The sequence below is a fragment of the Colossoma macropomum genome, unplaced genomic scaffold, assembly GCF_904425465.1.
Source record: "Colossoma macropomum unplaced genomic scaffold, Colossoma_macropomum, whole genome shotgun sequence".
Taxonomy (NCBI): Eukaryota; Metazoa; Chordata; class Actinopteri; order Characiformes; family Serrasalmidae; genus Colossoma; species Colossoma macropomum.
In genome coordinates, this window is record NW_023495007.1 from 1518110 (window position 1) to 1545740 (window position 27631).

Genomic DNA, 27631 nt, shown 5'->3' on the forward strand with positions numbered 1-27631 from the left:
AGCATCTTTACAAGTTGGGTGTATCTAGAGTAAAGGAAAAGGAAAGGAATACACAGCATATATGTTTGTTTAAGGCTGTACTGAGGACCTCATATCAGAACAAGGACCTATACATTACACTTTCAGAGCAATTGCTAAACTCGGCTCTAGTACAACAATAACATAGCAAAAGAGGTCAAGACGACAATTATGGTTGTTCAGACAGGTTATCATGATGAGAAAGACGTACATGGTTATGGTGCAATCCATACTAAAGTTTATTTGAAACAGAAAATTTTCAAGTCAACCCCCCCCCCGGGCTCATTTATCTATCTTAAATGGTGCAGTGCATAGGCTGTAAAATGGCCTATAAGCAGGAGTGGAGAGCTACAACAATGAATTAGACGGATTCCTTGAAGGTTTTGATTTATGCGGCCACTAACAAACAAAGTTACAACCCTTTGGTGTAACTGTCCTCTCTCCTTCTATGATCCACCTGTTCAAGAAATCTTAAGTCCTTTAAACTAAGTTTCAGTGTGTTAGATTTACCCTCCAGGCTACTGCTCTTACGCAGGTACTGGTGGGTTAGCCGTCCCGCACCCTCAGAGTTGTGGCAAGGTGGGCTGCATTTACATTCACCCCATGGGTGTGCTGTTTGGTAGGGACGTCTATTGTCCTTGCCTCTCTTCCAGGTCTGTGGTTTTAACCTTTCATTTGGTGGAACCTGGTTTTGATATCTGGGTAGAACTGGATGTGACGCGAAGTCTAAGCGGTTTTGGTTTCTGTCAGCCCATAGCGGGCGGGAGCGGTAACGACCATAATTGGAACGTTGGTCTGGCGCCTCTGTGAAAGGGCTGAGCATGAACCCTGAGTATCAAGATTGAGGACCTCTGGGGTCTCTGTCCGTTTGCTTGAGGCCTGTAGATGCTTTGCGAACCCTCTTAGGGCTAAATCACGCAATTGTCTACTGGATAACGTTCGTGGACAAGCCGCAATCCCGAGATAGTAACTCGTGGTGGGGTGGAGGTTTTGGACAAACAGTGTTTTAAAGTTTAGGTCCTCCTCCCTCCCTGGTTCGTTTCGCGAACCAAAATAAACTAGCCGAAGGTGGCTGTAGTATTGTTGGGGTGACTCTTGTCTATGTTGTTTAACTGTTAGAGCCACAATTAAGCCCATTTGTGCCAAATGATTAGAAAATTCCTCTATCAGGGCCTGACAAAGAACATCATAGTGAGATCTAACACTGTTAGGCTGGCGCTCAATAAAGCTGCTGACTTCCCGGCTGGAAGTTCTTTTGATTAAGTAAATTCTGTCCTCTACCGTGGCATGTGGGAACCTGCGCAGAAAATAGTCTATATCCTTCAGGTAACCATGAATGTCATTGGAACCATCAGGAGTTGGCTCGAAATAGTTTATATTGCGTGCAATTTTGTCCAGGTCCCCATAGGAGGGACCCTGAGAGTGAAGGGGGCTCCACAGCTGGTGGAGCGGCTGAGGAGACGTGGGCTCTGCCAGATCAGGGGAAATCCCTAGCTCAGTGGTTTGGCTGCAGTTTACCTCGCAAGAGAACTCTGGTTCTTTTTGAACATATGTGAAATTGCTATCACTATTTACCTGTTGCTGTGGAGCTGTCTCAAGCTTGAACTTGACCTCTATCAGCTCGCTCTCTGTTCTTAGCTGCAGTTGTTGGGAAACCATTAATTTATATTTAGTTGTGGCCAGCTCCTCTGTGGTTCTTTGATGTTCTGCTCTTAACCATCCTATTTCAGTGTGAGCTTGACTAAGGAGTTTGTGGGTTTCGATGGCTTCCTGATCTTGTATCGCAACTTGTATTTCAGCGGCGTCTAAATTTTGCTCATATGCAGAGAGGAGGTGGGCTAATTCCTTGGCTCTGTGTGTGAACCTTGCTTTCTCTCCTAATTGTTTTTGGCTCGCCGGAGAGGCGGCTGCAGCCAGCTCGTGGGCATTTTCTAACTCTTTGTGAGTAGATGTGAGTTGAGCTAGAGCGGTGATGGCTATTTTGCATACAGTGTCAAAATATTCCCGACTTTGTTGATCATTAGCCTCAAGGTGGGCTTTAAGGTCCACCGCTAGTTTTCCAAGGGCAAATGCACCAGTATTAGGAATCATGATTGTGTAATTTGTCACCCGGTCTTTAGTTACGTTTATTGCTACGGACTGTAGTTTACTAGTAATGCTCCCTGGCAGCTGGTTCAAAGACAATGGGCATCTATTACTTAAATCAAGCACCAGCCTATAACTACTTTGGTACCGTTTAGCTATTAGGTGGATGTCCAATAGTACTGCATGGGGTTAGTTACTTACAGTAAATAGCAGCCGGAGCTGACTGTACCAAGGGACTCACAAAAGGGAAAACACAGTTACCAGTGGTTAGAGAATACTAAGTGAAAAAGGGGAACAACCACCACCAAAACCAACTTCACTAGATGTCTATAAACAAGGAACAGCACAATTTTGACCAAAGCACAGATCCAAAGCCTTCTAATGAAATGGGTAAAGCACTGTTTAGCAAAATCACAGTTAAAATCTCAAGAGTGTTTATCAAACCACAAACAAGGTAACACAGAAACAAACCGTATTGGAAAGGCAACAGAGTCCCAACTTAAGTCTCATCCAACTCGACTCCCTTCACTCACTACTTGCAGCGCATTAAATCTGATGCCAGAGGGCGACAGAGCACCTCTATCTGCAATATGCTGAATCGGACACCGGAGGGCGCCAAAGAGCACCTCTATCTGCAAGGCACTGATTCAAACACTAGATAGCAACTTATTCAACAAACACTGGGAATCACAGACCCCAGCCTCCGTGATGCTTTGCCACACGAATTCGACTACACACGATAGTTTGAGCCTAGAGCTCACTAGGGAACTATCGCAATCAGTGCCGTTCAGGTTGTGGGCAGTTCCCACTTTACATATAGGTTATCTCTAGTAACAGATATTTCAACATACCGGAATTTTCGCGGTAGGCTTTAAAACTTAATTCCGTCTAGAGTTACACTCTGACCTTTGCAGCTGGACTTTCACAAACAGTTGAATTATTACTCAACTTATGATAGAGATACTGAGCTAAGCAGTATCGGAGCTTGCCTATTTTAACGGACAGGAATCTCGCTGTCGGAACTGAATGCAAGCTTACAATGCCCCCTTATCACTAAAGTGACCGCCTCCGGGTAGGTAGCAACCCTACAACTCAAAGACGACAGGAGGTTCCGAAAGGGAGTTGATCGCTGGAGTCTCGCAGCTGATCGAGTCCGCAATCTGGAGTGAAGTGGGCGGTAGCAGAATCTCGTGCAACCGGACTACACTAAGGCCTTCTTAAGGCTAATGCATGCAATAATAAGGCGCACGGCGGCGCAATCGACTGTACAGTACCTCTTTAAACAAACACTGGGCACACGGCGGTGCCTACAGTAGTGCCAAGTCTTGGCAAATAACAAGCTTGTTCAGACTAATAGACACGAAATAACACACCACCATAACTCACACCCAAGCTGTAGAGTTTCAATGAAGTAGTTTCACAAAATCGGTAAAGAGAGGAGAAGTTATAGTTACTCAAAGCTAATGTTGAAGGAATGACAGCAAGACACCCTAGCTCACATCCAAATTGGAAACTGAAGTGAGGTAGTTTCCTGCAGTTACTGTCAGACTATAATAACAAAGTGCCTTTGGTTAGGTGGAGGCTATGCTAGCGGCAGGGCGAAGCTAACAAAGGGCCTTCAGTTAAGCTAAACCAGCTTTGGCTGCGCTAGCAAAGGGCCTTTGGTGAAGCTGGGGCTAAGCTGAGGCTATGCTAGCGGCAGGGCGAGGCTAGCAAAGGCTTTTGGCTAAGCTAACAGCAGTATTGGATGTAAACAAACCGCCGCTAACCCGAAGCTAACATTGCATTGCTATCGCATGAACAATGGCAAACGCAGGAAACGTAAACAACAAAGCTATGAGGTTAGCGCTGGGCAGCTTACAATGGCAGAATGGTCCTAGTCGCGATAGCGAATACACCCGGAGCTGCCTGCCAAGGCTAATGCTACATGGCTAACACGATAATACAAGCCCTCAGCTGGTAAGGGTGAATGCAGAGCAGGGCGGAATAACTTTGCTCGCTTACAATGGTCTGTAAAAATCAAAGATCACCAGGCCCCACGTTGGGCGCCATTTTGTAACAGGTTTTGCAATTTCTTTAACATTATTATTGCTAGAACCTTATGTGAGGGTGTGAGGTAACCCGGATTTATTTGAAGTCTACAGACCAGCGCAAGAGAGAGAAATGCTTGCACCAAGGATGCTTCAGAAAAGGGAATTTATTGGCTACATATCAAACTACTTTTGGACTACATTCAATGATAAACAATAGAAAATAAGACAAGAAAACAAAACAAAACAAAGTGATAGTAATGAAAGACAAAATAGCTCGAGTAAGTTAGAGTGATTTGCGGCTAAATGGTATGAGGCAGTGTAGTTTGGGGAGTCGCTTGGGAGAGCCTCTAGAGAATTAACCTAAGCCTGGACGGGAATAACTATATGGCTGGATGTACCTATAAAAGTTCTCTTATTAAATAAATTGGCATCAGGGCCCTGACTGCAAATTGATGGACCAGCTTACGTTGGAGTCGGGGGCTGACTTCAGGCGGGGTCGTCTCAGGACAGACTTGATCGAAGGCTGGAGCTCACGCGGTGGTTCCTCTCCTCGCTAGCCGTGCATGCTGCATCTCCGTGCGGGCACGCGCCTTCCCGTCAGTGATTGGGTGGAGGCGCCTCGTGGCCGTCTGACGCCTTAGAAATGTACTTTCTGTTACTTAAAAAGTTGTCTACAGTGCTTTGGGGAGCCATCTGTCACATTCCAGCGTAGGTGTCCTGCTGCCCTCCAGGTCAAAGGAGCGGGGAGGCTGGTTGTCGATTCAGCTGTAAAGAGTCTGGGGTTGGGGGTATTAAGCCGACAGCTTTACGCCTCACTCCCAGACTTGCTGGAGCCAAAAGGCCCTTAACTTTTGGGTACACTCTGCTTGAGGTAAAGTTTCAGCCAGTGTTCACTACAATTTCATCTGCAATAGGTTGCATTCTAAGGATACATTATTCGTGAGTCCGGGATCATCAGGGACGATCACAAAGTTAAAGCAGTTGTAAATTGGCCAACATCCACTTCCGTTAAAAAGACCTGCAAAATCTTTTGGGATTCACAAATTTTTATTTTAGATTTATTCACAATTTTAGCTCCATTGCTGCTCCTCTTACTGCTCAACTCAAAGGCGTAGCCAAAAAACTAGTGTGGAGCCCTGAAGCAGAAAGTGCTTTTCAGAAACTCAAAATAGCTTTTACTACAGTGCCCATAAAAAAGTATCCAGATCCACCTCTCCCATTTGTTGTTTAGGTGGAGCTTCAGACATGGGTGTTCGTGCTTTACATACTGTACACAGTGGAAATTCCTCTGAGTTGTATCCAATTACTTTCTACTCTCACAAGCTCATTTCCACTGAATGAAACTATAGCATTGGTGACAGAGAACTTTTAGTGGTGATATTGGCTCTAGAGGGTGCATTGACTGGAGGGTGCTAATCACCCTTTTTAGTACTCACGGATCATAAGAATTTGAAATATCTACATACAGCTAAACAAACCCAAGACACTTAAACCCAAGGTAGGCCCGTTGGTCTTGTTCTTTTCACGTTTCTGCTTTAACATTTTGTACTGTCCTGGCTCCAACAACACCAAAGCTGATGCTTTATCTAGACTTCACCAGAGCGAGTCAAAGAGGGATGAGTCAGAGTCTGAACACATACTTCCTCCTTCAGTTCAAATAGCTGCCCTTCACTGGGGAATCGATGAGGAAATAGAAAGAGCTTTAGAAAATGTCAGTGTGCCTCATCACTGTCCTGCTGACAAGACTGTTTCAAGACAAGTTCCTGTACAGTTACATGATCGTCTTATTATGTGGGCTCATTTCTCTCAGTCACCAGGTCATCCTGGTGAAACACATACACAACAAATATTAACTACTCAGAAAGAAGAGGTAAACAGAGCACCATCAGCGCAATGCCCGCATTCTCCATCAATGTAAGCAGGGCACTCTAAAGAGAAAGGTATGACCAAACAAAACCCAAGTAAGGCAAGTTAACATTTTTTTAATTTAAGTAACAAGGAAATAAAAAGTATTAGGTTTAGCAACACCTTATTTGGAGTGGTGCTTTGTAGATAATTAATAAACTTTTAACAGAGTATCAGTAACACAACAAAATATCAGTGAAGTAGCAGTAGTGAAGCATCTGAATACATTGTGGTAAATATTTTGTAGATGTACTGTTGATACATTACTTACATTAAGAAGATGTATTGTTAATATGTTACTTTCATTATGAAAAAAACTAACCTTACCCAACCTTACCCACAACCTAACCCTAACCCTGGCCCTAATCCTAATCCTAAAAGAGATTAGTCTGACTATCACCTCTGAAATGCTCCCCAGAGAGTAAGGCTTTTTCCTCTCTCTCCCTGGCTAGCATTCAGCTGCCTCTCATCAACTGCTGCCAGCCACACTAGGATCTTTTTGTTACACATGCTCTGGATGTCCATAACAGTGGTGCTGAAACTAGAGTTCTTTTAACAGCGGCACACATTGGAAAGCTGGCAGCTGTCTTAGACAGGCTCTGATATTGCGATCTGAGGTCAGTGGGTACCACAGTCTTTATTTGACACCTTTGCAACTTATCTGATCTGTTCTTCGAGTTCCATTGAACAATCCAATGCCCATCCACTGGTTTCACTGACTTTAAGACCAGATCATTGAACTGGTGATCTTCTCTTGACATGTCCAGCTGCTCCTCTTGATCACATTTAGGGAACGTTACACCTGAACTGTTACTTCCACAGCTCATTCAGCATAGCCATTGATAACCTGTTTGATGTTAAATCAAATCAACAACCACTTTGGTCTCCAACAACATGGTCCACACTGCATAAGATCTGTTTTCCACACTACTAATGACCTAACAGAGGTCTATTGCCTCAGGCATGTTTTTCCCAATCTAGCAGCCCTATTTCTGCATCAATTTAACCTGTTCCAAATTAGGCCACTTGTCCACATTCTTTTGCATTGGGGTTTGTCCCTGCCCACAGTGCTAACCTCAAAACTTGACAGTCACTGGTGACAAACCATTCTTTATCCATGATAAGTAGCAGTATGTCAACTTTCGTACCACTGATGTTGAGCTCTCTCATAAGCTCCTTAGTACATGAACTAGCAGAGGGTCATAGGGTGCAGAAATGCCTAGATCTTCATCATTGTCATCTGGCTGCCCTACCTTGTCTTGACACAAACAGGTACAATGGCAAAAATGTAGTCCACATTGCTAGCAACAAGGACCTTTATGTCTCTGTCTCAGGACTTATAAACCCACTTGTGACTGAAAGTGCCTTTCCTTTTCCTTTTGTCTTTTGTTTGGGTACAGACAGAAAGTTAAGCTTTTGTAGGTCAGGACTACTCCTTATTTGTATGTTTCTTTTGACAAAAGAGGCATGGTTTGCTGAAAGCACTACTGGAGCTGTTACTCACATTGGCAGTAACTGAATTTGCTAATAGTGGTAAAGCCTTTCAGGTGTTCGAATTTATTGGGTGACTTTACTAGTGTCTATGTCACAATACTGCTCTTTATGTATCTCAACGTGATATTATGTTGTTGCTTGCTTGTTGATGAAGCTCAAAGTCTGCAAACTTTGCTTTCTTTTCTGCTTTTCCTGAATTTCACATGCCATGCTTTGCCATTTTTGTCTTTTTAATGCAATGATGAATTACATTATTTTGCAATGATGGTGGACATGTTTATATTATCCAGCTCCATCATGTAATCCATGTTATACATGGCATTAAAGCATCCAGTGAGGAAGTGCATAAGAATCTTCAGGCTTGATAGGAGGCCATTTTTGTAGACCACAGAGATTTTGAACTCACGCCTTTTCAACAGGCCATCTCCAAACTGTTCCACAAAGTTGGGAGCATGAAATTGTCCAAAATCTCTTGGTCTGCTGAAGCATTAAGCGTTCCTTTCACTGAAACTAAGGGGCCGAGCCCAATGCCTGAAAAACAACCCCACACCATAACCCCCCCCTCCAACTTTACACTTGGCACAATGCAGTCAGACAAGTACCGTTCTCCTGGCAACCGCCAAACCCAGACTCGTCCATCGGATTGCCAGATGGAGAAGCGTGATTCGTCAGTCCAGAAAACATGTCTCCACTGCTCTAGAGTCCCGTGGCGCGTGCTTTACACCACAGCATTCGATGCTTTGCATTGCATTGCTATTAGTGATGTAAGGCTTGGATGCAGCTGCTCACCCATGGAAACCCATTCCATGAAGCTCTCTATGCAATGTTCTTGAGCTAATCTGAAGGCCACATGAAGTTTGGAGGTCTGTAGCGATTGACTCTGCAGAAAGTTGGCGACCTCTGCGCACTATGCGCCTCAGCATTCGCTGACCCCGCTCTGTCATTTTACGTGGCCGACCACTTCGTGGCTGAGTTGCTGTCCTTCCCAATCACTTCCACTTTGTTATAATACCACTGACAGTTGACTGTGGAATATTTAGTAGTAAGGAAATTTCACGACTGGACTCGTTGCACAGGTGGCATCCTATCACGGTACCACGCTGGAATTTCACTGAGCTCCTGAGAGTGACCCATTCCTTCACAAATGTTTGTAGAAGCAGTCTGCAGTCCTAGGTGCTTGGTTTTATACACCTGTGGCCATGGAAGTGATTGGAACACCTGAATTCAATGATTTGGATGAGTGAGTGAATACCTTTTGCAATATAGTGTATGTAATCTGGCTCCAAATGGAGACAACTCAGGGCTGCCTGCTCATGTATTGCTCCATAAAATGAGGCCTGTCCTTGCTGCTGTCTGTTCCGTCTTCCACATCATGTTCTAAAAAAAGATACGGTACATTAAAGGGATCCACCTTGAAAATTGTTATCTGCAATGATCACAGAGTAGTCAACAACCTTGCGGGAGTGCTCGTCAGACTTCACAGAAGAAGATAGGGCATGAAAGGTTAATCCATATTTAATTAGAGCCTCAGTAGCTCCCTTCTCAACATTGTTTTGTTCTTCTTATTTTACATCAAGATATGCTTTGTAAGACTCTACCCACTACTGAGCTTGCACACTTGATAAGATCATCATTACTCTAAAAAATGCTGAGTTATTTTTACCCAAGATCAGGTAGTTGGAATATTCCTCTTCCTCTCTCATTCCATTACCCAACATTTGAGTTAAGGGAGTGAACCTGTTGCTGAGTTATTTATTTTACCCAGCAGTTGAGTTACCCCATTGCCTCTAGTTACCTTTCCATGGGTGCATAAGTTTAAATCTGCAACATTAAAGGCAGAGGGCAATGGACAAATGGATGTTTTGGAAGTGTCACAGATTTAAGGTGTTTTTCATTAATTGTGATAAATTACTGCTTGTGAACACGCTTGGAAAACTACTAATGTTGTGTTTTGTTCAATTGCTGACAGTTTTCATTTGGCTTCCGTAGGTGAACACTGCCTGTGCATTATCAGTTAGCTAGTTATCTTAGCTAACATTACAGTAAACCTTGGCTTGTGTTCAAATTTCCTACAACCTAGTTAACATTGTAGTGAAGAAAGCAACCTATTTTAATTCCTACTGCATGGTCAGTATATCTGGCATCATGTTGGAATAATTGTACCTGCAACAAAATTATGATTATTTAGTAGCGAACCACTTGAATTGCTGTGGCGTGTGGGAGGTATGGCCATGCAGAGCAGCCACGTGTGGAGGCTCTTGGGAAGTGCTGTGTGAGGTAGGAGTTACTTTAATGTGTAAATAAATTGTTGTTAGTGTGATGATGTGTGTATGTTTTATTTGTGTCATTCAGTTCTGGGCTGTGGGTTAAGAGTGCAAGAGTTACTGTCTACCATCAAGTGGAAATATATGGGGAGAAGTGACCTGCCTGCTATCCCTGCCCTATCCCTGCAGTAGCAGTGTGTGGCGGTTCTCCCTAGCTACCTGTTCGATGACAAAGCATTCACCTTTAAAGCGCAATGTTTCCTGTGTTGTCATCTTTTTATTTGCTGACATTATGAAAAAATATATATAAATAGGTTTATATAAATTTTGTGCATGGCCAGGATTGGACTTACATTCTTGGCCTGAGTAGTGGTCCCTGTCTGACTTATACATTATGTCCTGATTTATTTTTAACTTTATCAGTTTAATTTATGAGACAATCTACTGTTATTTTTAACTCCCTGCAAATGTATTCTAGTTAAGCAAACAACATTGTCTATGGAGATGTGTCTGTTTTGGAGGTGTGCTTTTGAGGATGACGTAAACATGAGTCGGTTATAAATATTTTTGATGTCTTTGGAAAATCTGCTCCGAAGGGTTATGTCCTGCTGCCAAAGGTATTGTATCAAACTATTTTGGATTAGTTTTTAACATTCTGTACTTTTGTTTCATATGTGCTGATTAATTTTAAAAAGATTGTCATTTGCTATTGATTTACTGTGTATGTTATACAGTCTATTAATAATTTCTATTAGCATTTATGTTTTGATGATTTGTACTGAAATTAATTGTTTGAATGTTCTATTACTATCTTACTTTTGTTTAAGAACAGTCTACTGAAATGACTTCCACGGTGTCCCTTGAGAATGCAACATTCATTCGCCCCCCAACATTTTACATTAGTGGATTGTACAACATGCCACATGCAAAGTATTACTATATGTTTTTATGCTTTATCTATGCTGTAACTGTTTTAGGGAATTCTTTTATTATGGGTACTATATACCTGGCACGTACTCTGCACACAGCCAAGTATATAGCTGTCTTCAACTTGGCCTTTTCTGATCTGTGTGGAAGCTCTGCTCTTATTCCGAAGTATGCAGAAATGTTTCTGCTTGAAAACCAGTACATACCTTATGAAAACTGTCTGGCAAGCATGTTTTTTGTTTTTCTTTTTATGACCATGCAGTCCTTTACTCTGCTTGCTTTGTCCTTTGACAGAGTAATTGCTATATGTTTTCCTCTGAGGTATCATGCTATTGTCACCAAAACCACAATGACTCTGATCATTGGTGTTATGTGGGTTATCGCTGTATTTATCATTACTGGCATGGCAGCTCTGCTTACTAGACTGTCCTTCTGTAGAACTACCACAATTAGCAGCTATTTCTGTGATCATGGCCCCATCTACAGAATAGCATGTAATGATTATTCTCCTAATTACATGATGGCCAATGTCTATACTGCTCTTGTGCTTTGCATTCCATTGATACTAATAGCTTTCTCATATGTTTGTATTGGTGTTGCATTGCTTAAGATCTCACATGGTGCTGAGAGAATTAAAGCTATGAAAACCTGCACTTCCCACCTCATATTAGTGGCAATGTTTTATTTACCAATCTTTAGCATTTATATGGTTGCTATCACAACATACCTACATCCAAATACTAGAATAATCAACTCAGTCCTAGCACAAACAATTCCACCTATGTTAAACCCCATCATATATACTCTGAAGACAGAGGAGGTATTGCAGTCTATTAAAGTACTCTACAAACGAATCAAGGTGAACTTTGCAATGGAAGATCCTGTGCAAAGCATTATAAAGAGTTAAAACAATATAATAACTATAGCTTCACCTATTGGCATGAGCGGAAAATGTCAAATGCCTTCTGTCTGGCTGATAATGTAATTACTTTTTTATTATAAATAAGGCAGGCTCATGATTGTAGTTTAATGTACTGTTTGTACTGTAAGTTAATGACTTTGTATACATTTGTATAAGAACATTTATTTTTTTAGCTTTCAGGTAGATATTTGAACAAATAACTATTGAATAAATGTCTAGATCCTTCAGTAAGTTTCTTCTTCAGGTTTTAATTTCTGTAGATATTATTTTGACCTATAACTACAGCTACAACATAGAAGGGGCAGTTGCAATTCATGAAACACACAAAAAATAATAGAGTAATTAATTTAAAAATAACTTTACATGTCTATTAACTGTGTAAAAGGACCATATTTTTGCTCATTTAAAGAGAAATCACTGAAAGTTTACACATTCCCCTTAATTAGGCCTAATTCCCATGTCTCCTTTAAATATTTCCAAAAATGTCTTGTTTTTAACCCCACATTTGTTCTTTAGGTTTCAATTGTCATTATCCTCAAATATACAAAACATGTTGAAACATTACAACCACCAGTTCACTACTACTCACTCATTTTTTAAGCAAATTTTCTCAATTCATTATCACAGTCCCTGGCATTGCCAGAAAACAGGCAGCAATGTAATAAATGGACAATATACAGACAACTCTGTCTGTAAGTGTGAAGTGTATTCCTATTCATGTGTTTTCTTGAAAATAGGTCTTCAAACAGGATTGTGACATAAGCCAAATAAAAGCATATACATTTCAAGTTTGTTATATCATGTTGTGTATACATTTAGTATATGCACTGCTTTGAAACATCATGTTATTAACAGAGAAGAGTTGATTAAACGGCAGAAGTAGATCTTAACTCAAGGAGTTAAGAACAAAGATTATTGCTGTGCTTCATAAAACATACATAGTAGATTATTATTTTTTTATTAATTATTTGCACAAGAAGGTACACTACATACAAAAAGAGATTACTAAAAGAAAATAGGAGATTATTAAGCATAATTAAAAAAAAAAACGTACAGACACATAGTTAGAGTGAGTAGATGAGTTACCATGTTTCACTTTATAATACTGTTCTACATCATCATTAACTCCTAGTTCATTAATAATAAGTTACCATGTGTTTCACTTTATAATACTGTTCCTGATCATAATTAACTCGTAGTTCAATAGTAATGAGTTACTATGTTTCACTTTATAATACTCTTCCTGATCATCATCAACTCCTAGTAATTAGTAATGAGTTACCCTGTGTTTCACTTTATACTGTTCCTGATCATTATTAACTCCTAGTTTATTAATAATGAGTTACCATTGTTTTGTTTTATATTGTTCCTAATCATCATTAGCTCCTTATGAAGAACAGTAACACCGCATTCATTATATAACAGACAGCAATTACATAATCACTTGGTTATATGTAGAATCAAGTGAATTTGGAGGCAGGACACATAGGAACATTAGAAACCATAGTTACTAAGTAATTTTCTATGAGACTCAGTAGTTATTGTTTAGTTAATAGTGAGCTACCCCAATCATTAGTTCACTATTACCTACTGAGTAGTTAACTAGCAGTCCTTGGTAGTTAAGAGTAGTTACTTAAGTGTTAATGCAGCACTACTCATTCATTCCTGCTTATTACCTGATTAGTTACTTATTAACTATGAAACAGTATTGTAAAGTGTTACCCTTTATACTAATTGCTTTCTCGTATGTTTGTATTGGTATTGCATTGCTTAAGATCTCACAAGGTGCTGAGAGAATTAAAGCTATGAAAACCTGCAACCCACACAGATGAATGTACATGCCAAAATAATACTAGAAAGAAACATGCATTCCACCTCACAGGAGCACCACATAAGCTGCTGAAATTTCACATTCCTGAGTGGTATGAGGGGTTGTGGGGGTGGTGTGTGGAGTTCTGTTAATAAAAGAGATCGCTTTCCAGGGGTGGGGGGCAGGGGGTTAAAAGTGATGCATTCAGCTTGTTCTACCATCCATGGTGGGGGAGAGACACATTCAGGATCAAACTACGTGAGTAATATATAGGCTAGCTAGCCCACGCCATAGCCTTGGGGTAGGACTAGCTCACCCGTTTCTTTCTGCATTAATGTTTGCCTGATAAATGGTAATTGCCTGGCCTGTGAGGTTCACTGAATTCAGCCTCCCACAGTGAAACAGTGAATAAACTTCTTCATTGGTAGAACAGTATTGAATACGGTTACCTGTATTATTTTGGCCGGTACGTGCATTCACCAGAAATTCATTCAGACGAATCCCATGATTTTAAGGGGGTTAAATGAACGAGGATAAGATTATCAAATGTAATTTCTCACCGGCTCACACTACTTATGATTTATCATTACTGATTAACCCCTGGCAAAATGATTCCTGTGATCTTTGACTAAATGGTCTTGAATCCGATTTTGTCAGAAACTGCATCCCATATTGTGTGTGTCAGGATTAAGGCTACAGTGGCTTTTTCTCATTAGATATTATTCAAAACAATCACATATAAGTTAAATGTTTACAAAAAACAGTCTGTGTGCATTAGGACTTTTTTTTGTTCTTGTTCTATCAGTGATGAAACAGAAGATTATGGAAAAATGAAAAACAACAAAAATATTCATTGATCTACACTACCTTCAAATATTATCCATATGTGGGTGACTGGCAGGCAGCATTTTCTGCAAACATTCAACTCAGGCCTGGGTGCCTTTCTTACTCTTAATACTGCTGGAGTAATTAAATTGCAGACACAGCTAAAATAAAACTTAACCCATGACCCACAATCACTCTATTTTTATAGTAGTTTCATTTATGAGAGAATCCATCCTTGCATTTTTTAATTACTGCAGATATATTCCAGTCTAGCAAACAACCTTGTCTATAGAGGTTTGTGGGTTTCTGGAGGTGTGCTTTTGAGGATGACGAATACATAGGTCAGTTATAAATGTGCTTGATCTCACCTGAAATTCTACTCTAGATGGTTTTGTTCTGCTGCAAAAGGTATTGCATTGTTTTTTTTTACATCCTGCAGCCATTTCATATACATTGATTACTTTTACAGAGAGTATTTTTTTATATTTATTTGTCTTTTTAATGTTATACATTCTCATAATAATTTTATTTGCATTGATATTTGGATGAGTCGTAGTGTGATAACTGTTTGAAGGGTCTACAACTGTTATTTTTTGCATTTTATTTAAGACCAGTCTCCTGACATGAATTCCATGGTGTCCCTTGACAATGCAACATTTATTCACCCCCCAACATTTTACATCAGTGGATTGTACAACATGCCACATTCAAAGTATTACTATGTATTTTTGTGTTTTGTGTACGCTGTGACTGTTTTAGGGAATTCTTTTTTAATGGGCACTATATGTCTGGCACGCACTCTGCACACAGCAAAGTATATAGCTGTCTTCAACTTGGCCTTGTCTGATCTGTTTGGAAGCTCTGCTCTTATTCCAAAGTATGCAGACATGTTTCTGCGTGAGAACCAGTACATATCTTATGAAGACTGTCTGACAAGCATGTTTTTTGTTTTTCTCTTTATGATCATGCAGTCCTTTACTCTGCTTGCTTTGGCCTTTGACAGAGTAATTGCTATATGTTTTCCTCTGAGGTATCATGAGATTGTCACCAAAACCACAATGACTCTGATCATTGGTGTTATGTGGATCATCTCTGCAACGATTATTGCTGTTTCTGTAGCTTTGATTACCAGACTGTCCTTCTGTAGATCTACTACTGTTGGCAGCTATTTCTGTGATCATGGTCCCATCTACAGAATAGCATGTAATGATAATTCTCCTAATTACATGATGGGCAGTATCTATACTGCTGTTGTGCTTTGCATTCCATTGTTACTAATAGCTTTCTCATATGTTTGTATTGGTGTTGCATTGCTTAAGATCTCACATGGTGCTGAGAGAATTAAAGCTATGAAAACCTGCACTTCCCACCTCATATTAGTGGCAATGTATTATCTACCAATCTTTAGCATTTATATGGCTGCTATTTCAACATATCTACATCCAAATACTAGAATAATCAACTCAGCTCTAGCACAAACAATTCCACCTATGTTAAACCCCATTATATATACTCTGAAGACAGAGGAGGTATTGCAGTCTATTAAAATACTCTACAAACGAGTCAAGGTGAACTTTGCAATGGACTAGCCAGTGAAAAGCATTGCAAAGAATTAAAATTATGCAAGAATTGTAGTTTGACAAATTGCCATAAATCAGAGAATTTTTCTCTCTTTTTTTTCATATTTACTATTTACCTGCTTTACAGTTTTAGCTTCTTTCACAGCAGGACAGATACATTACTGGTGCAGTATCTTTGTTGCAATGATGGCCTTAGTATCTAAGAGAAAATCAATGATACTTTAATAATTAGATGTTTTGATAATGATAGTTACTTTGTTTTCTTGATATGAGTTAATCTCTGGAATTTTATATAACTGATGCAAATCCACCTACTGTAAAGCTTCATAAATCCTTTACCATCCAATTCTAGCAACTGTTTCTAACACATGAAAATCAACTGAAACTGAAAGATGAAGCTGAGTATTACTTGTTATTCATTTTCGTTTATATGATGTGTTGCACTTTAATTTATATGATCTGTGGCACTTCCAAATCTTCTTTTTGTCTGTTGTTCTGTGCTATTAGAAATGTAAAAGTTATGTCCACACAGAAAGGTAACTAGTTGCAATAGGGTGCAGTAATCCAACCGCTGAGTAAAGAAAACAACTCAGTGACTGGTTAACACCATTAACCCAAATATTAGGTACTAGGATGAGGGATATATAAATAACCCAGCAAAACTACGCAACTGCCTGAATGCTGGGTATAAAACATAACCTAATATTTTTTACAATGCAGATGTGCATTTGTGCAATTGTCCAGCAATTTTTGCAGTGAATTACATAACAGGAACTGTTGAATTGCACTTTGCTGTGTGTGCAAGTCTGCAGTGTTCTAGCAGCCATCTTGTGGGAGAGAGGTAATGGTGTGGGGGGGTTCTGAGACCACATTACTGGTCAGATGCTTATGTCAGTTGAGTATGTCATGGTGGAGGGAGGACCTTTAGGTCTAAGGCATTCAGAGTCCTGATGGCCTGGGGGTAGAAACTGTTCTGTAATGTAGTGTAAACCCACTGTTTTTTGTGGGTTTTCTCTGCTCAGAGTCTTCATCACGTCTGCAGACGAAACTCTAAGGGCTATCTCCTGCATCTCCTTGCTTACTGGAAGGAAGGCTTATTGGCTTCTGTGAGAAATTTCACAAATTGGTAGAATTTGGATAAAGCTATCCTTGAAGTGCAGTGATTAAAATCACCTGTCACAATGAACATGACCATGTGGTTCACTTGGTAGAGGGAAGGTATTTGTAGCTGGACTGCTGTGTCTGGAATGTTCCTCGGTAAACAAGTCTCTGTAAATATAAGAGTGCAACAGTCCCTTGATTCATGTGTGATTATTACAGTGGTGCTTGAAAGTTTAGATAATAGTAGATAAAGAGAACCAAATTAAAATATAAATTATAATTTAATAAACCAAATTATTAACTAATGAGACAAAAATATTAGACTTGGTCATTTATTTGTTTTTTTTTTTAACTTAATTTTTTATTTTTGTTTTGTTCAAATTCACATTCATATCCGTAAAATACAAAAGAGGTGGCAGAAAAAAAAACAAAAAAACAAAGGTACATGAGATCTTATTTAAAGTCTGAGGTTTACAGGAACAACATTTCAAACATAAAACTCAACAACAATCTCTGTTTACATACAAAAGGCAGAAAGATCAGAGTCAAAGGTCTCAGTTCACCATGCTTACTCGGGTGTAGCAATCCCATTTCATCAAGACGTACGGAGTAAGTCAACATTTCCATGGAGCGAATATAAGTAACAATTTCAACAAAAAGGTCCACAGTTGGGGGGTTACTTCTGAGCCAGCACTTAGTAATAGTTTTCTTTAAGCGACCAGAAATATATTCAACACCATACTACATGTGCATGGTCTACGTCCATTGCCCCACACTCCCTCCAGCAGGGGAAGTGGGCCCCAGTTGACCTTAATTTGAGTTTGGGCATTATAAAAAATCTGATCAGACTCTTCCAGCAAAAATCCCTCCAAATCAATGAATTATTTGAAGTACAATGGTTTTCCCATACTCGTGACCATACTTCCTCTGTTATCTTTTCCTGTGTATCTTGTTCCCATCGAAGTCTAACATAATTAGTAGAATTTTTATTCATTAAACAAATGGTTTTGTACAGTTTACCAATAACCCCTTTATTTCCTTCACCCCTATATGCCTCCATAAAAAACTGAGTCAGTCCTGAGAAAGGAACCGGGTTGGGGCCTTTAACCTCTTTCATATAGAAGTGATGGATCTGTAAATATCTAAAAAAATCCTGTTTACCAAGGTCAAATGAATCGCATAATTTCTGGAAACTGTCAAATTCCCCATTTGACAGCATTCTACAGAGGGCAGTAATACCACCTATAGACCACTGTCTGTACCTATAATCATACAACGCTGGAGTAAAATGTGGGTTATAAGCTGGCCAACTCAGTACTTTAATTTCTCTATGAAGCTGGAATCTTTTCATCACCTCAAGCCAGATTTTAAAGGAAAAACCAACCCATTGATTCTGTATTTGCAATAATTCCTTAGTCCTATCAAGACAGCCTAAAACTGACTGTATTGGAATATCCATTAGTGAAAATTCTATATCCTTCCATTTCGCTTCATAGGTTGGATTGCACCAAAGTACAAGTGGTCTTAGTTGAGCAGCAACATAATAATCCTTTAAGCATGGAAGCGCCATGCCTCCCTTCTCTCTTGGCAGCATCAAAGTAGAATATTTTACTCGAGGCCTCTTTTTATTCCAAATAAACCTAGAAATATGTGTGTCCCATTCCCTAAACTGTTTGAGAGGAAACTCTATAGGTAAAGCTGTAAATACATATAATAATTTGGGGAGGATGTTCATCTTGACAGACTTATTCTGCTGCCCATATCAAGGGGAAGCAAGGCCCATCTGTCCAAGTCCTTATATATTTTTTTTTATTATTGGTCATTTATTTGTTGAGGAAAATGATCCAATATTACATGTATCTGAGTGGCAAAAGTAAGTGAACCTTTAGGATTAGCAGATAATTTGAAGCTGAAATTAGAGTCAGGTGTTCTCCATCAATAAGATGGCAATCAGGTGTGAGTGACCACCCTGTTTTATTTAAAGAACAGGGAACTATCACATTTTGATCTTTACAACACATGTTTGTGGAAGTGTATCATGGCACAAACAAAGGAGATTTCTGAGTGCTGGAAAAGGTTACAAAACCATCTCTAAAGAGTTTGGACTCCACCAATTCACAGTCAGACTGTGTACAAATGGAGGAAATTCAAAACCATTGTTATGCTCCCCAGGAACGACTGACCCACAAAGATCACACCAAGATCAAGGCGTGTAATAGTCCGTGAGGTCACACAGTGGCTCATGTTAATGTTCGTGAGTCCACCATCAGGAGCATGATACTGCCTATATTTTTGGATATACTGCAAAAGCTTTTGAGTGACACAGGAGCACTTTCAGAACAGAATTTAGATTAGTAAATGCCGATTATTGATTGGTGTTGTAAAATGCTCCTTTGTCCAACTCTGATTAGCGTCTGTGGAAAAAAAAAGTCACCCACAGCAAAAGTCGTGCGCACAACTGCAAAAAGTGAACAAAAAGCAGAGAAAATAGATCCAAGGGAGAAACTGCCCACGCTCATTCACCATGCTGGTATATCTCTCTCTCTCCCGCCATGTTCTCCCTTCCTTGTTTTGTGTTTGCCTCTGTCCTCTGATTGGCCGATTGTCCCATGACGTAGTGAGTATGACAGGGTGCTTAAAGTTCATAGAAAAAAACTCAGAATTGCCCTCTCTTCAGGTAGTTCATAATTAATGCTCTTATCTATATAACAAATAACAAAACAACAGCGGCACAGAAGGACCATAGTATGGTCTACAATATTAACATTGTCCATTCTAGCATTGACCATAGTATGGTCTACAATATTAACATTGTCCATTTTAATTTTTTCTGTACCCCATCTCACGCTGTAATTGTTGGGACCCAACTGTTTCTCAAGCTTAGAGGGACCTTTCCATCTAGGTGCAAGTTTGGCTGAGAATTTAGCTGAGGCATCGGACAGTGGATGTGTCCGAATCCAAACCAGATCCCCAACCGCAAACTGTACACATCTGCGACGGACATTATAAAATCTGGCTTGTTTGGACTTGGCCCCACCCACGTGTCTTTCAACCTCCCTTAGTACAGCCATGTGATTATGTAAAGTGTTGCATGCAGCCATGTGTGGTGTAGGTGCATGATGAAGGAGGTGTTCAAGTGGGCCCTTAATAGAACGCCCCAAAGCTAACATGGCCGGCGAGACCCCAGTGGATTTGTGAACCACTGTATTGATGGCCAGGCAGAATTCCAGTAACCAGGGGTCCCAGTCTTGGTGCTTACCCACAAAGGAAGCAATCACAGCCTTCATGGTATGGTTCACTCTCTCGGTGAGATTGGTCTGGGGATGGTAAGCCATTGTTAAGTTACCCCCCCAGGTCTCGCATAACTTGGCCATCACATCACTTGTCCACTGTGGCCCATGATCTGATATGATGTGAGCAGACATCATCTCGGAGTATCTGGCAAACTTGTGGAGCCTTGGCATCTTTTAAAGGGAATAATTCCACCCATTTGGAAAAATAATCCACTACAACAGCAGCATAGTGTTCCTGGAGCGACTTATAGGTAAGGGACCCATAAAATCCACTCCAATCATTTCTCCTGGCTGCTGGACCTCGGTTTGTTGTAGCAATCCGGCTGGTTTAGTATTCGGGCTCTTATACTGTTGGCAGGTCACACACTCTTTTACATACTTCCAGACATCTCCTCTTATAGAAGGCCACAAAGCCACCTCCAGAATCTTCCTGAGGGTTTTCATCCGGCCAAGGTGACCCCCGAAAGGGCTACTATGGAAGTACTGTAGGAACTGCCCTGTCATTTCCTCAGGGACCACTAACTGGTAAATGAAACCTCCAAACCTGAAAGATACACCACAGTATAAAACCCCTTGCTGTTCTTGATAGTGCACTCGTCCCATCTTGGTGTTCTGGAATGACTCTTTTACTTACTCACAGATCTGACTGCTTTTCTGAGCAACTCCAATGCAGCAAGGTTGGTAAATCGCACCAATAGATTTTAGCTACTGCTGCACAGATGTTTCCTTCTAGAGTTGATGGAGCTCTTGATAGTGCATCTGGTACAATGTTGAAACAGCCTTTCCTGTAATGCACTCTGAAGTCAAAGCTTGGAGTCCACTGAGTCAGTCTAGACACAGTCTTGGGGGAGCTGAATGCCCATGTAAGGGTGCTATGATCTGTGAAGATGTCAAACATAGAGCCCTCCAGATAATGCTGCCACTTTTCTACCACCCACACTACGGCCAAGCATTCTTTCTCAGTGGTGGAATATCTAAGCTCCGCTCCTCGCAGTGCCTGAGAAGTATACGCGATGACCTTCTCCTCACCCTTAATTTCCTGGGTAAGGACAGCCCCCAATCTAACATCACTAGCATCAGTTTGAACTTGGAAAGTGACATTGTGCCTTGGTTGAGCCAGCACTGGAGCAGATTGAAGAGCCTTTTTCATTTCCCTGAAGACATTTTGACAGTCTGCAGACCATTCCCAACACATGCCTTTCTTTTTTTAGGTTGTTCAGTGGAGCAGACATGTCAGCCAGTTTGGGGATAAACTTATGATACCAGCCTACCAAACCTAAGAATCTCTGAAGACTCTTGAGGTCAGTAGGAGTCGGGTACCTGCAAATGGCTGCCACCTTTTCAGGGTCTACTTCAACCCCTCGACCCGACACCACATGTCCCAGGAAGGTGATTTGCGTCTGGAAAAGGTGACTTTTTTTATGTTGAGAGTTAGTCAGGCCTGATGTAATTTGCTGAAGACCGCATCTAAGTGTTGGAGGTGTTGATCTAGAGTCTGTGAGAATATAATAATGTCATTGATGTAGACAAAACATATTTTCCTTTTCAGCTCTCCCAACACTTGTTCCATCAACCTCTGGAATGTGGCACCAGCATTCTTGAGGCCAAAGGGCATTTGAAATGGTATAACCCTTGTGGGGTGATGACTGCTGTCTTCAACTTACTCTCTTCATCCATAGCCACCTGCCAGTAGTCATTCTGCAAATCTAGTGTGCTAAAGTAGGCAGCATCCTGCACTGACTCCAGGATCTCATGCACCTGGGGCATAGGGTAGGCAACATGAAATGTCTTGGCATTTAAACCACGGTAGTCCACACAAAACTGGAAGTAACTATCTGGCTTTGGGACTAAAACCACAGGACATACACACTTATGCAGGAAAGCTTGTGGAAACAAATTGCCAGAAAAAATGAGGATTTGTTGTGCTGTGAAAATCAGGCATTTATTATGGCAGATGGGCAAGAGAGCAAAGCAGTTGGCAAATTTCCTCTAGTTGTCAAGCTCCATGATGTGTCCTACAAACTTGATGTTTATGTCCTGCCAGTGTCCAACACAGCATCACCATTGGCTCTGTATGGGGACAATGAGAAGAGAGGGCACTCCTTGCACTGTAGCAAGATCGCCGTCACCAAAATGCTTTTCCCCACCCTTTTTGGTGGTTTCTTGACTTGGCGTTCTCCTGAGCTGACGTCTTGCACTCTGCTCCAGTAGCCTTTTCAGAAAGCCCAATCTTTCTCTATCATTGATCCAGTCTTGATGAGCTGATCAACTGTTGATACTATACCCCTTAATCCACTAGCCAGCTGAGGATTACAGGCATTGAGAATCCTCCGCACCATCTCCTCCTTTGGCATTTCTGGGCGCCACGTCAAGCAAAGTGCCCTGTAGTCATAAGCAAAATCTCTTAGTCTCTGGTTTGGGACTTGCACCATGGCATGGTACTGCTCCTCGATTTCTGCAGTATAATCTTCTGACAGAAAAGCTTCCAAAAAGGCAGTTTTGAACATGGGCCAGTTTTTTAATTTTGCTTTTTGTGGCCGGCCACCAACTTCGAGTTGGACCCTGTAATACAGCATTGAGTGTTCCCAGCAGCTCCTGATCACTCAGTGGCCAAAGAGTCAGGAAGTTCTCACACTGCTCAATGAAGTTAGTGACATCAGATGAGCTTGTGGATTCACCAAACTTCAGAAAGTCCATACGAATAGGTGGTACAGATGGTGGACTCAGAGCCATAGAGCTGGCTTCAGTGGGAAACGATTTCACAGCAGGGGTGGATGTTGTGAGGGGCTTTACAAGCTTCTGGCAGCATCTGCATGAGGTTTCTCTCAATTTTTCCTCCCACACACAATCAAGACGATGGAGACAGTCAACGATTGTGGGGTCAAAATGGCTAAACCTTTCATCTATATACTCCTTCATGTTGACAGACAGTTTCTCTTAGCCCTTCTTCCCCACTGAGGGAGGAATCAACCACATCTTTAAGTCATCCTTCTAATGCTTCTGTGGTACATTGGTTGAATGCCAAACTGTTAAACAGTAGTTAAAAACAAAGACCCCCCCCATATAAAAAAAAAAGTAGGGTGTATTATTTTCATTAGATTGTCCATCCACCCAGCTGTACGTTTAATGTAGTCTGCTGCATTTCAACTCAGCCAGCAGGGAGCACTAGCTGTGCTGTATGCTGTGGTGCATCTGCCTGATAAATGCACATAAAGAACAGTCAGTAGCAGACAGCAGTCATATGAGAGCACAGCGCAGCTAGCTTCGATTAAAACCTGCATTTTCATATACTTTCAGACTACCCCCCCTCAATAAATATGTTAACGCTGATTGGACCTGGTGTCTGATTTCATGCCCGTAACATATTTTGGCGAGCCAGCCAGGAGAAAAGGTAGTAAACCTATCCCTTCCTGAGACAAGCCTAGAGTCACCCAGCCATGGAGAGTAGCCAGCACCTTCTTCATGACAGAGTGAGTGCAGTCCTGTGGCAGTTAGAGAAGGATCAGCTCGTAGAGGTCTGCAGGTACCTAAAGTGCAGTGGCCTGGATGCTGTTGATCCCCTCACCAAGCCTCGTAGAGCACTCGTCAAGTTGGCTGAAGGGGTGTCGGATGAAATTGAGTTAAAGGAGGAAGAGAAAGAGGTCAGTCAGTTTTTCAGAGATGTACTCTCATTCATAATAGAATTACAGCAGGGCATTATTACTGAGAGGTCCAAGGTAATGAGGCATGCATCAAATGGCAACAAAGACAATCATGATGAAACAAAGACAATGCAGCCATCAAAACTCCCAGAAGTCACTCTCAGGAGAGAATTCAAGATTTTTGGACAGATTGGTGATAGTAACCAGGAAGATAAGCTGTCTTACCCAAGTTTAGTGTGTCAAATTGAAGTAGGCCTAGAGAAAGGGCACACAGAGGCTGAAGTAATTGAAGCTGTCATCAGAGCAGTGAATCCAGGTTTACCACTGAGGGACATTCTCGAAATTAAACATGGACTGACACTCAGAGCATTGTACACCATACTTCAGAGCCACTACAAGGTAGACAGCGCCACTGATTTGTATCACCAGCTAATTAGTTTATCACAAGATCCAAAAGAGTTTGTGTTTGTATTTAAGGCCATCGAGCTGAAAGAGAAACTCATATGGAAAGCCACAAATGGTGACTCTGATGAACAGTTTAGCCGGGACACGATTCAACGCAAATTTCTCCACTCGATTGAAACAGGGCTACTGAGTGACTCTGTGAAGTTCCAGATCTTACCATATCTTACTAATGTCTGAACCACAGACGAAGTCCTCATTGAAAAAGTGAACGAAGCTGCCAAGCTAGAGGGTGAGAGACAGGAGAAGCTAAAAAGGGTGAACACAGGTAAAAACCCTCGAGTGCATGAGCTTCACACAGAAATTCAGCCGGACTATTTACCTTCCCATCCTCCCAGGGACCTTACTACTACTGTAACGGTCAAGACAGTAAAAGGAAAAGAACCCAAACTAGAGGAATTGAACACAAAACAGATAATGGATGAACTGAGAGCAGAAATGAAGCAGATGTTTCTCGCTGCCATGGAGGCCAGTGAAAAACCAGTAAGGCCTAGGCGTCATGAACGTAGAGGATGCAAGAAATGTCACGAAGAACAGATGGGTGAAAGTTGTCAGCACTGTTTTAAATGTGGGCAAACAGGACATTTCTCTCGTGGATGCAGAGCACACAATCCGCAGGTGGGAAACGGTCAAGGACTGCTGAGGCGGGACAATCAGTAGTCCATAAAGAACAGTCCGAATCGCCAGCTCTTCAACCTGCTGAAGTAAAAATGCCACTAAACAACCAGGATTCTAGATGTGGTCTCCCTACCAGCCTTGGTTCAGTCAAGTATTTGCAGCCATCACAGCACTCTCACCTCATTGACTTGATAGGCAAGCGCTGTCTTGTCACTTGCTACTTTGACAGCCACCCACTTGTAGCATTGTGGGACACTGGTGCGCAGGCCAGCATTGTGACTGACACCTGGCGACAGCAGCATCTTCCGCACACCATTGTACAGCCCATTGCAGATTTAATGGGAGGAGTGACACTCACTGGTCTCGCTGCTAACAACACAGAAATTCCATTTAAAGGCTGGATTGAAGTGAGTTTTAAGTTAGCTGGTGAACCCACATCAAGCTCAGAGCTAAAGGTGCCAATCTTGGTTTCCAGTGACCCGACCGTTGCTGAAGACCCAATAATAGGTTACAATGTCATAGAAGAAGTAGTCAGGGGGCTGAGAGGAAACATGAAAGGAAGAGAGGAGAGATTACACACACAGTAAGCACAGCTTTCTCTATAACAGTCAAGACTGCCCAAACGGTGGTAAAACTGTTGTGTGACACGGACTTGGATATCAATGTGGGCATGGTTAGAACAGGAAGGAAGAGGGTGTTCTTACCAGCCAAACAAGTTAGCACAGTCTACATCCGTGCCCACATAGGCTGTCAGTACTGGGGTCAAGAACTGTTGTTTTCTTCTGATGAACTCAACTCAGTTCAGGAGGGTCTTGTCTTTAATGAAGTGCTGGTGAGGGTCCCAGACAGAAGGGTCGCATATGTGCCTATTCCAGTAGTGAACACCACAAAGCAGAATGTTTTCCTCGAACCACACACGATTGTGGGCTACTTGCAGCCCATGAAAAGCAGCTATACGCCAGCAGCCCAGCCTGAGAACAATACAGAGAAAGCAGACGCCAAAGAGCCAAACACCAAAGTCAAGGAAACCATGCAGCCATATGAATGGGACCCCCCTGTCAATCTTGATCATCTTACTGAGACACAACAGCAAGCTGTAAGGAAAATGCTGAGAGAGGAGTGCCATGCCTTTTCATTTGATGACAAGGACACAGGCTGCATCCCATCCCTCAAAATGCAAATAACACTGCATGACCCCAGCCCTGTACAGAAAACCTACATGTCTGTCCCCAGGCCTTTACATGAGGAGGTAAAAGAGTACCTACAAGACCTGCTAAATCGAGGCTGGATCACACCATCCCGCTCCTCGTACTCCTCACCGGTGGTCTGTGTCAGGAAGAAAGATGGCAGTTTGCGACTATGCTGCAACTATAGGGAGTTGAACCGCAAGTCAGTACCCGATCGCCATCCCATTTCGAGAATACAGGACATGCTTGATGCACTTAGTGGAAGTTCTTGGTTCTCCGTGCTCGACCAGGGAAAGGCATATCACCAGGGCTTTCTTGATGAAGCGAGTCACCCACTGACAGCATTTATCACACCCTGGGGTCTCTACGAGTGGGTGAGAATCCCTTTTGGCCTTAGCTCCGCCCCTGCTGAATTCCAAAGAAGCATGGAACACTGTCTTGCTAGTCTCAGGGACAAAATCTGTCAACCGTATTTAGATGACAACTTGGTCCACAGTGGCAGTTTTGAAGAACATCTTGAGCATGTGAGGGTTGTGCTAAAGCGATACCAAGAGCACGGAGTAAAACTCACACCAAAGAAGTGTGAAATGTTCAAAAGAAAAGTGAGGTACCTCGGAAAGATGGTGACGGGGGAGGGGTATACCATGGATCCAGCTGACATTGCACCAGTGGAAGCCCTGAAAGCAAGAACACCAGCCACGGTTGGAGACCTGAGAAAGATTTTAGGGTTTCTTTCATATTACCGCTCATACATACCCAACTTCTCCCGCATTGCACAGCCTCTGTATGAGCTCCTGACTGTCCCGCCTAGTGAGACCAAGCCAAACTCCCCCCAAAGTCACAAGTCAGCTGTTAAAAGACAGAAAGGTCACCTAATGTCACACACACCAATTCAGTGGAGCAGCCTACACCAAGACAGACTAAACTGGTAGACTCACTTATCAAGCCTCCAGTCCTGGGGTATCCTGACTTTACACAGCCATTTGTGTTGCACTGTGACGCATCTCAGGATGGACTGGGTGATGTATTATATCAGAGGCAGAATGGGAAAATGAGGGTGATAGCCTATGGTTCCGCACACTTAGCCCACCTGAAAAGAATTACCATATGCATTCAGGGAAACTTGAATTCTTGGCACTAAAGTGGGCAATTTGTGAACGCTTTCGTGACTATCTTTACCATGCTCCATCATTTGTTGTATATTCTGACAACAATCCCCTAACATACATTCTCACCTCTGCAAAACTCAATGCCACAGGGCACCGGTGGGTAGCTCAATTAGCAGACTTCAATTTCACCATTAGATATCGCCCAGGGAAGAGCAACGCAGATGCTGACGGGCTCTCACGTATGCCCCTCAGCATCAATGACTACATGGAGAAGTGCAGTGAGGTGGTGGGCCAAGATGTCATTAGCGCCACAATGGAAAGTGTGGCAGTGGAGAGGGAAAGCCCTTCACAAGGAAT

General features: G+C 41.8%; 2 protein-coding genes across 2 annotated transcripts; both read left to right on the forward strand.

The window, feature by feature from the left end:
• The first annotated feature begins 10640 nt into the window (after nucleotides 1–10640).
• On the forward strand, nucleotides 10641–14149 carry LOC118800830 (olfactory receptor 1468-like). The gene is made up of 3 exons (XM_036560973.1): nucleotides 10641–11628; nucleotides 12058–12071; nucleotides 14144–14149. Exons 1-3 carry the CDS (start codon nucleotides 10641–10643, stop codon nucleotides 14147–14149), a joined length of 1008 nt encoding a protein of 335 aa, XP_036416866.1.
• Nucleotides 14150–14906: 757 nt separating this feature from the next.
• On the forward strand, nucleotides 14907–15872 carry LOC118800875 (olfactory receptor 1J4-like). The gene has a single exon (XM_036561038.1). The coding sequence runs from the start codon at nucleotides 14907–14909 to the stop codon at nucleotides 15870–15872; it is 966 nt and encodes a 321-aa protein (XP_036416931.1).
• The last annotated feature ends 11759 nt before the right edge of the window (nucleotides 15873–27631 follow it).